This window comes from Zea mays, chromosome 9 (genome assembly GCF_902167145.1).
Source record: "Zea mays cultivar B73 chromosome 9, Zm-B73-REFERENCE-NAM-5.0, whole genome shotgun sequence".
Lineage (NCBI taxonomy): Eukaryota > Viridiplantae > Streptophyta > Magnoliopsida > Poales > Poaceae > Zea > Zea mays.
In genome coordinates, this window is record NC_050104.1 from 72,151,818 (window position 1) to 72,161,844 (window position 10,027).

A 10,027-nucleotide genomic window follows, 5' to 3' on the forward strand; every position below is an offset into this window, starting at 1 on the left:
GCTTCCTTGAGGAGGAGGGCATCAAGCATGAGTTCTCTTCTCCCTACACGCCACAACAAAATGGTGTAGTGGAGAGGAAGAATCGAACTCTATTGGACATGGCAAGAACCATGCTTGATGAGTACAAGACTTCGGATCGGTTTTGGGCCGAGGCGGTCAACACCGCTTGCCACGCCATCAACCGGTTATATCTACATCGAATCCTCAAGAAGACATCATATGAACTCCTAACCGGTAAAAAGCCAAATATTTCATATTTTAGAGTCTTTGGTAGCAAATGCTTTATTCTTGTTAAAAGAGGTAGAAAATCTAAATTTGCTCCTAAGACTGTAGAAGGCTTTTTACTAGGATATGATTCAAACACAAGGGCATATAGAGTCTTTAACAAGTTCTCTGGACAAGTTGAAGTTTCTTGTGACGTTGTGTTTGATGAGACTAACGGCTCTCAAGTAGAGCAAGTTGATCTTGATGAGATAGGTATTGAAGAGACTCCATGCATCGCACTAAGGAACATGTCCATTGGGGATGGTGTCCCAAGGAATCTGAAGAGCCTCCAAATGCACAAGATCAACCATCCTCCTCCACGCAAGCATCTCCACCAACTCAAAATGAGGATGAGGCTCAAGTTGATGAAGGAGAAGATCAAGCAAATGAGCCACCTCAAGATGACGGCAATGATCAAGGGGGAGATGCACATGATCAAGACAAGGAGGATGAAGAACAAAGGCCACCACACCCAAGAGTCCACCAAGCAATCCAACAAGATCACTCCGTCGATACCATCCTCGGCGACATTCATAAGGGGGTAACCACTAGATCTCGTGTTGCACATTTTTGTGAACATTACTCGTTTGTTTCCTCTATTGAGCCACACAGGATAGAGGAAGCACTTCAAGATTCGGATTGGGTGGTGGCGATGCAAGAGGAGCTCAACAACTTCACTAGGAATGAGGTATGACATTTAGTTCCACGTCCTAATCAAAATGTTGTAGGAACCAAATGGGTCTTCCGCAACAAGCAAGATGAGCATGGTGTGGTGACAAGGAACAAAGCTCGACTTGTGGCCAAGGGATACTCCCAAGTCGAAGGTTTGGATTTCGGTGAAACCTATGCACCCGTAGCTAGGCTTGAGTCAATTCGCATATTATTAGCCTATGCTACTTACCATGGCTTCAAGCTTTATCAAATGGACGTGAAAAGTGCCTTCCTCAATGGACCAATCAAGGAAGAGGTCTATGTTGAGCAACCTCCCGGCTTTGAAGATAGTGAGTACCCTAACCATGTGTATAAACTCTCTAAGGCGCTTTATGGGCTCAAGCAAGCCCCAAGAGCATGGTATGAATGCCTTAGAGATTTCCTTATCACTAATGGATTCAAAGTCGGAAAGGCCGATCCTACTTTATTCACTAAAACTCTTGAAAATGACTTGTTTGTATGCCAAATTTATGTTGATGATATTATATTTGGGTCTACTAACAAGTCTACATGTGAAGAATTTAGTAGGATCATGACACAAAAATTCGAGATGTCTATGATGGGGGAGTTGAAGTACTTCTTAGGATTTCAAGTGAAGCAACTCCAAGAGGGCACCTTCCTAAGCCAAACGAAGTATACTCAAGATATCCTAAGCAAGTTTGGGATGAAGGATGCCAAACCCATCAAGACACCCATGGGAACCAATGGGCATCTCGACCTCGACACGGAAGGTAAGTCCGTGGATCAAAAGGTATACCGGTCGATGATAGGCTCTTTGCTATATTTATGTGCATCTCGACCGCATATAATGCTTTCCGTATGCATGTGTGCAAGATTCCAAGCCGACCCTAAGGAAGCTCACCTTACGGCCGTTAAACGAATCTTGAGATATTTAGTTTATACTCCTAAGTTTGGGCTTTGGTATCCTAGGGGATCCACTTTTGATTTGATTGGTTATTCGGATGCCGATTGGGCGGGGTGTAAAATCAATAGAAAGAGCACATCGGGGACTTGCCAGTTCTTGGGAAGATCCTTGGTGTCTTGGGCTTCTAAGAAGCAAAATTCCGTAGCTCTTTCTACCGCCGAAGCCGAGTACATTGCCGCAGGCCATTGTTGCGCGCAACTACTTTGGATGAGGCAAACCCTTAGGGAGTACGGTTACAAATTAACCAAAGTTCCTCTTCTATGTGACAATGAGAGTGCAATCCGCATGGCGGATAATCCCGTTGAGCATAGCCGCACTAAACACATAGCCATTCGGTATCATTTTCTAAGGGATCACCAACAAAAGGGAGATATCGAGATTGCTTACATTAATACTAAAGATCAAGTAGCCGATATCTTTACCAAGCCACTTGATGAACAAACTTTTAACAAACTTAGGCATGAGCTAAATATTCTTGATTCTAGGAACTTCTTTTGTTGAATTGCACACATAGCTCATAAGTATACCTTTGATCATGTCTCTTTCATGTGCTATGACTAATGTGTTTTCAAGTGAATTCCAACCCAAGTCATAGGTATATTGAAAGGGAATTGGAATCTTCGGCGAAGACAAAGGCTTCCACTCCACTCCATAAATCATCCTTCGCCGTCGCTCTGAGCATCACTCCGGCTTTGGTATAATCTTCACTCATGTTTTATTTGCCAAAGGGGAGAAAGAAGTTAGAAAAGGGCTCTAATGACTCCGTTTTTGGCGATTCATGCCAAAGGGGGAGAGAGTATTAGCCCAAAGCAAAAGGATCGCACCACCACCTAAATTTAAAATGATTTTCAATTGGAAATTTCAAATTGGTATTTTATTATGTTCAAAAGGGGGAGAAAGTAATATTTCAAAATTGATATATCAAAACCCTCTTGAACACTAAGAGGAGAATTTCATTTAGGGGGAGTTTTGTTTTAGCCAAAGGAAAAGCATTTGAAACAGGGGGAGAAAATTTCAAATCTTGAAAATGCTTCGCAAAATCTTATTCATTTACCTTTGACTATTTGCAAAAGACCTTTGAAAAGGATTTACAAAAGAATTTGCAAAAACAAAACAAGTGGTGCAAGCATGGTCCAAAATACTAAAATTAAAGAAACAATCCATGCATATCTTATGAATTTATATTAACTCAATTCTAAGTAACCTTTGCACTCACAGTTATGCAAACTAGTTCAATTATGCACTTTTATATTTGCTTTGGTTTGTGTTGGCATCAATCACCAAAAAGGGGGAGATTGAAAGGGAATTAGGCTTACACCTATTTCCTAATTGATTTTGGTGGTTGAATTGCCCAACACAAATAATTGGACTAACTAGTTTGCTCTAGATTATAAGTTCTACAGGTACCAAAGGTTCATCTACAACTATACTAAATCGACTGTCCGGAATACCGTAGATTATTTCGGACAGGAGAAGCTTTTTGGAAAAACAGGCCAAGCGCGGACCGTCCGGGCCCTTGCGGCGGACCGTCCGCAACACCAGGATGTCCCTCGGACAGAACCAATGCAAAAATCCAAGTCTGCACTACGGACCGTCCGGAGGAAAAGGAAGGACCGTCTGAGACCTCGCGCGGACCGTCCGGCCTTAGGCGCGGACCGTTCGGTAGGTAAGGAACCGAAAAACCCGAAGGTGATGGGTTCGGTAAAATGAATTATAGCGTCCTCGCGGACCGTCCGGGGTGCACGACCGGATCGTCCATGACTGGCTTTATCTAACATCTGACGACGCATTAAATGCAATATAGCCGTTGATATAGCCGTTGCTGCTGACCGTTGCGTTTTCAGCCGTTGATCTACAGGCGCGGACCGTCCGGTCCAGGCGGGCGGACCGTCCGCGGTCGGCAGAATGGAGCAACGGCTAGGAAGTGGTTGGTGGCTATAAATACAACCCCAACCACCTCCATTCACTTCACCCAAGCATTCCAACCTTCAACATTCAATACAAGAGCTAGCAATCCATTCCAAGACACATTCAAAGCCTCCAATCTCTCCAAAGTTCCAAAGTTGAGACAAGTGATTATTAGTGATTAGTGACTTGAGAGAAAGAGAGATCCGTGTGTTATTTGTCGCTCTTGTCGCTTGGCTTTTGCAATCGTGCTTTCTTTCAATCTTTCTTGCGATCAACTCAATTGTAACCAAGGCAAGAGACACCAATTGTGTGGTGGTCCTTGCGGGGAAGTTTGTTCCCGTTTGATTGAGAAGAAGAAGCTCACTCGGTCCGAGGACCGTTTGAGAGAGGGAAAGGGTTGAAAGAGACCCGGTCTTTGTGACCACCTCAACGGGGAGTAGGTTTGCGAGAACAGAACCTCGGTAAAACAAATCCGCGTGTCACACTCTTTATTCGCTTGTGATTTGTTTTGCACCCTCTCTCACAGACTTGATTATATTTCTAACGCTAACCCGGCTTGTAGTTGTGATTAATTTTGTAAATTTCAGTTTCGCCCTATTCACCCCCCCTCTAGGCGACTTTCACTTTGCACCTGCTGGTGAATGATCTCTAGGTCCCTGATCTCTTGGTCCAACTCCTCCTCCTGAAGTGTTGGACTGGTGGCCTTTCTCTTTTGGCTTCTGGCCTCTCGGAGAGAGAGTCTCCTGGTTTGTGTCCAGTGGCTGCAGTGCAGCCCCTGGCGCTGTTATCTTCTTCGGCGGCATGACGAAGGTTGATGCTTTGCCGAAGATTGTGGAAGTGAGTACACCGGAGGTGGGCGCCAATGGTGGGGACTTGTTCTCAAATGCTATGAGTTAAGAACAAGGCAACACAAAATGTTAATGGTTAAAGCCCTTCGTCCTTCGAAGCATTATCTCCCTTAGGATATAATGAACTTCAGACGAAGGTCATGAAGGACGTACCTTCATCATCGTTATATATATTAATGAAAGAATAAGCATATGAAACATGAGAGACAACATGAATAATCATATGACATCATTAACATATCCTTATTATATCATCATAAATGAACATGAACAATATTGAATTACATTTGTACCTTCGGCTTGACAGAAGGCAAAAGTCCAAGCGTGACGCGCGAATGAATACAAGTCAGCGTGAACAGTACGAGGGTACTATTCATCTATATATAGGCACAGGGCGCAGCCTGTATAAAATTACATTCATGCCCTTCATGTTTACAATTGACTTAAGGATAATCTATTGATGACTAAATAGCCTTTTCATCTTTAAGTCAGTTCCTTTTTCTGCTACTGAGTCGAAGCTTCCTTGCGCATAGCTTCGGAATTGATTCGACCTTCGTCCCGATCATCCTTCGTCCCGATCATGCTTTCCATATTGTGGACAGCTTCGTTCCAAATTCGAAGGTTCATGTACATACATTTCACTTGGAAAGCATTGTTAATGATGTTTTTGAGGACCTTCGGAAGACGAATGCCCCCAACAGTCAGGAACTTCACCTTTGTCTCTTAGATCAGCTGCTCCTTGTGCTCCTCGAACTGGAGCTGTTCGTCAGCCGGCAAGGTTTCCCAAGTCGGCTCTGATGTTGCTGGGGGAGACTTCAGAGCTATCCGTTGAACCGGCCATTGAGGGCCGATTTGATGGGTCTATATGTGTTGTCCCTAGCGGAGTCGCCAAAAAGTGTGTTGGTGCCTTTTTGGGGCGCCAATCACTACGTGAGAACCGACGGCGGTGCTCGCTGCACAGGCGTGGACGGTCCGCGGCCAAGGGCCGGACGGTCCGTGACCTGGGACAGGGCTAAGGGTTTCCTGCCTGACAGCTGGATGGTCCGTGCGTGCGCAGGGGCGACGGAAGTCGCCGGCGGCGCCTGGATCTCACTCTCGGGAGGGACCCCGTCCGGGAGGAGAGATCCTAGGTGTTGTCTAGGCTTGGCAGGCCGACCTAGACTCCTCTAATCGACGTAGAGTCGAAGAGAAGCAAAGAATTTGGGGATTAGAGAGCTAAACTAGAATTAGACTAGAACTACTCCTAAATGTACAAGAAATAAATGCGAGATAAACTGTTTATGGATTCGATTGATGATAAAAAAATCGGCCGTATTCCTATGTATTTATAGAGAAGGGGGCTGGACCCGTTACAAATAAACTCCCCGAGCTAATTCCGTGAATCTCGTCAACAAACACAGCAAGAAACTCATAACCCTAATCGGTTCTGCGCGCACGGACCGTCCGGCCCACAGGCGCGTACCGTCTGGACCGCGGACCGTCCGGCCGCCTGTTTTGCGGCTCAACATTTTGTACTGCAAAAAAGTCAGCTTTTAGAAAGAAAAAAATTGCTTCCTAAATCCAGCGTTTGGTTTGGTTTGGTTTTTGAGTTTTAGAAGTCAAAAGACAAACCAAACATACTATTAGAACATGTTTCAACAGCTATCTAATTCAAACAAGTCTATACACGTGATATATAGAAATCATATAACGTACGATCACCTAACTAGTATATATATTGGGCCCAAATGTCGCTCATCATAGATGTATTTACAAGCATGACATGATATATACCTTATTTCCCTATGTACACCAAACCTGTCGGTAAAGGCGTATAGCTGTGTTTAGAACCTCTAAGAAGTAAGAACCATGCCGTAGGACTCAAAATTTGTCACCTATCCCGCCACGTATCCTGAGCTGCTAAAAGGACCCACCAAAGTTAAGGAGCATAAAATCTATGCAAAAAAAAAAACGTGTAGGAAAGAATTAATGGAACAGAGCAGCCGGCCGCTTGATCCCCAAGAAACCGACGCTGCTGCAAACGCGTGCGTCAGAAGTGGACGCTGCCGTCGCCGCCGGCCCTGCACATGCACCCCGGCGTCCTCGGCTGCCTGTAGACGCTCCGGCCCCTCGGGCGCGGGCTCACCCGCTTGTACTCGTCCACCATCTGCCTCACCCTCTTCTGGAACCCGCCCCACGCAATGCTCCCTTCCTCGGAAAGCACCTGCGCGTAGCGCTTCCGGTTCGGGTGCAGCGTCGGCGCGCGGCCCCTGCCGTGGTAGATGCGGTACCCGGACACCAGCGACGACAGCTGGCTGCCGGAGTCCGTCACCGCGAACACGTCCGCCGAGGCGCACGCGATGAAGTCCAAGGCCGCAAGCTGCACAGCGCGCGACGGCAATGGCGGCACTGGCAGGTGAGCTTCTCGATGGGCACCAACAGAAGCACGCGCATGAACAGGATATGATGTTAGCGGTTCCTTACCCGTGAAGAGAAATTCTTGAACGGGGCCAGCTCGTCGGCGGTGAGGGTATCCTCCTTGGTGACCAGATTCGGGTACAGCCGCGTCAGGGGCCGCAGCCGTGGCGTGCCGCCGTATATCTGCGACCCGGCCACGTAGATAAACGTCCGGCGGTCGTAGCCGAGCGCGGAGAGGACGAGACCCGCTTCCTCCGGCGTCAGCGGGCACCTCCCCAGGCTACGCTGCTCCTCCGGCGAAACCGTGCTGCGGCACGAAATCAACGACGGTGTCAGCTCAGACACTGTAGCGCGCCATGGATCGGTTGTTATTGGCAATCAACAACTCTGTACGTGTTCCGGGAGCGCAGCGCGAGTGTGGGGAAGTGGGTCTCCCTGTAGGCCTGCAGTTCCCTCCTCTCCTCCTCGCCGCCGCCGAATTCGCACAGCGAGTAGGCCACCATGTCCTCCTCGAACCTCATATGGAGGGCGAGGTACCTGTTGGGCGTGGCGGTGCCGGTGCCGGTGTCGGCGCCGTCGTCCTTCTCGGCGAAGGCCTGGTCGAGCATGTTGTTGCCGAACAGCTGCTTGTCCATCTCGGTCTGCATCCCACCCACCTGGCGCAGCCGCTGGACCAGCACGGAGCCTGCTCGCTGGAGCTCTGGGACGAACTTGAGAGCGTGGAAGTTGCATCTGCACCTCAGCCTCTGCGCGATGGCAACAGTTGGAAACAGCGCGTGCAAATGCCCACGTGAAATGGCATTTTATTCGGTTTACCTGCAGATGAACAGGTACCGAGTCGAAGCCCAGCCGGTTTCCGAACCCGAGGAAGTGAACGACGCCGTTTTGCTCAAGGATTGGGAGGATCGATTTGACGAACTCAGATGGATCGGCCTCTTTCGAGATCTCCATGTCAGTGATCTGAGGCAGGCAAAGGGAACCCTGAGTCCGTGAAACATGAGGTGTTGAACAAACAGAGGCAGCAGGGGGCAGCACCAACCTGGCTGCCGATTGCTTCGAGGTCCAGCGACCGAAGGCGGGCTGGCAGTTCTTTCACGATTCGGACATCGTTCTTCATGTACTTCACGAAGTAGTCTTCCTGGTAGATGTCGCCAAACTGACTGGTTGGGTTGAAAGGCAAGGCATGTCAAGCACAGCAAACAAAAGCTACCACGTCATGCTGGGGACTGTTTATTGCTAGCAAAAAAAAAGTTTCAACATTCTTTCTTTCTTTTTGTCATTTAGGACTGTGAGAAAACTTTGAACGTTCTCTTTGAGACAACATGGCTACATAGGAAAGAAAAAGAAAAAAAAGAAGAGACGAAAAAGGTCCAGTGCGTTTTCAGTACCTTGTGTCCTTCCACACGCTGCTGTAGAGGAACCGTGGGACTACTAGCGTGGCATTGAGCAGAGCGGCGACGACAACAGCATTGCACACCTGCACGGTGAACGAGGGCTCATTTAGCCACCGAATTCCAATACGCAAGCACGCGGTAGTATTGGTGACGTGAGCGTTTCAGCACTAAACCCCTTACAGCGACACGCTGCTGGTTCAGGCCACCGTTTGCGCTGACCAGCACGAAACCGTTGTTGGTCTCATCATCAGGGTCTGCGAGGAAAACCCTAGTCAGAAGGCAAGAAGCTATCTTTGTGCAGTGCTGTTTGAGCAGAGTAGGCTACCTTCGTCAGCCAAGCTATGCTTCGCAGCGCAGGGCTTCCATTTCCGCGCTTGCTTGTAGGGCTCTTCCCATAGCGCGAAATCCTCGGATTCAGAGCCGTTCTGCAAAGCCCGGGAAGGGAGATTAATTTTGGAGCACGAGTAAAGAAAGAGCAGGTAAAGAAAGATACTTTTTTTATTGGGCCTCAGTGTTGCGTTGCAGAAATCAAACCTTTGTGAGAGCTGAAGTGGCCATTTGCAGAAGCCTTGCATGCATGATCTGCTCCACTGGTTCCCTCCTCACGATGCTTTGCTTAAGCTCCTTGATTACCAAAGCCAAAGTAATCTGCTCAATAGGTAATCTTGCCCAGGGAAAAAAACAGAAAGAGAGAGAGAGAGAGAGAGAAAGAAAGAAGACGATACCTGGAGGCCCCTGAAGTTCCTGGAGATGGCGGCGTTCCTGAACTGTACCTGGTGGAGCGCGGACATGGCGAGGGAGGCGGCGAGCAGGAGGCAGCCCATGAGGGCGACGACGGCCGCGAACACCCGGAGGTGCCAGGACGTGACGCTAATGGCCCCGACGCCGGGCCTCGTGGCGTGCTGCTGCTTCCCCTGCCGCAGCCTGCCGATGTTGGTCGCGCCCACCCTCCCGGGCCCGGGCTCCCGGCCCCGGCCGCCCTGCACCGCTGCTGCCGAAGAAGAACCTCCGGCGGCAGACGACGAAACACCCTCCATCTCTCGGCCCCGCGCTGCTCGATCAGGACGGCCGAGATTGCATAGCCGCAGATGCCAAGCTCCTGGCAGCACGGCAGGAGGGGATGGAGCCGCTGGCTGGCTGGCTGGCTCTGGTTGGCTTTGCCTTTGCGTTGAGGACAACCTCAGGCCACGCAACACGGCAACGACCTCGTTTTGGTACGTAGTACTACTACTACACTAGTACCTAGCTGTTGAATTATTCCTTGTGTATTTTTCTTCTTCTTCTTTTTCTCTCCCGTACTTGTGAGTTGTGACTAGTTCATTCATGGACAGCTTGGCCGCCGGGTGGGATCAGCAGCTTCGGTTCAGGGGCAGGTCAAACGAGGCCAGCAGCTTCCATCCCGATCCCGTGCGTCTCGTTTGGTCGGTGTAACCACCGGGTGCCCGCGGGCGGCCTCGGCGGGATAATAAACAAACCGGAAATGCGGCTGGCTCGCGTCCCAGGCGGGGAGGGACGGGAGGACTAGATAATAAAGAAAAAAAACGCTCGGGATCCGGGCGGGAGCAGGTGCGGGAGAGATC

General features: G+C 49.1%; 1 protein-coding gene across 1 annotated transcript; it reads right to left on the reverse strand.

The window, feature by feature from the left end:
* Nucleotides 1–6,576: 6,576 nt before the first annotated feature.
* On the reverse strand, nt 6,577–9,609 carry LOC100193756 (growth regulator). Its single transcript, NM_001138842.1, is given in 10 exon segments — nt 6,577–7,015; nt 7,120–7,360; nt 7,447–7,799; nt 7,870–8,013; nt 8,093–8,213; nt 8,442–8,530; nt 8,628–8,701; nt 8,773–8,872; nt 8,982–9,071; nt 9,173–9,609. Coding segments are annotated over 10 exon segments (1,854 nt in total). The 5' UTR covers nt 9,485–9,609; the 3' UTR covers nt 6,577–6,685.
* Nucleotides 9,610–10,027: the final 418 nt, after the last annotated feature.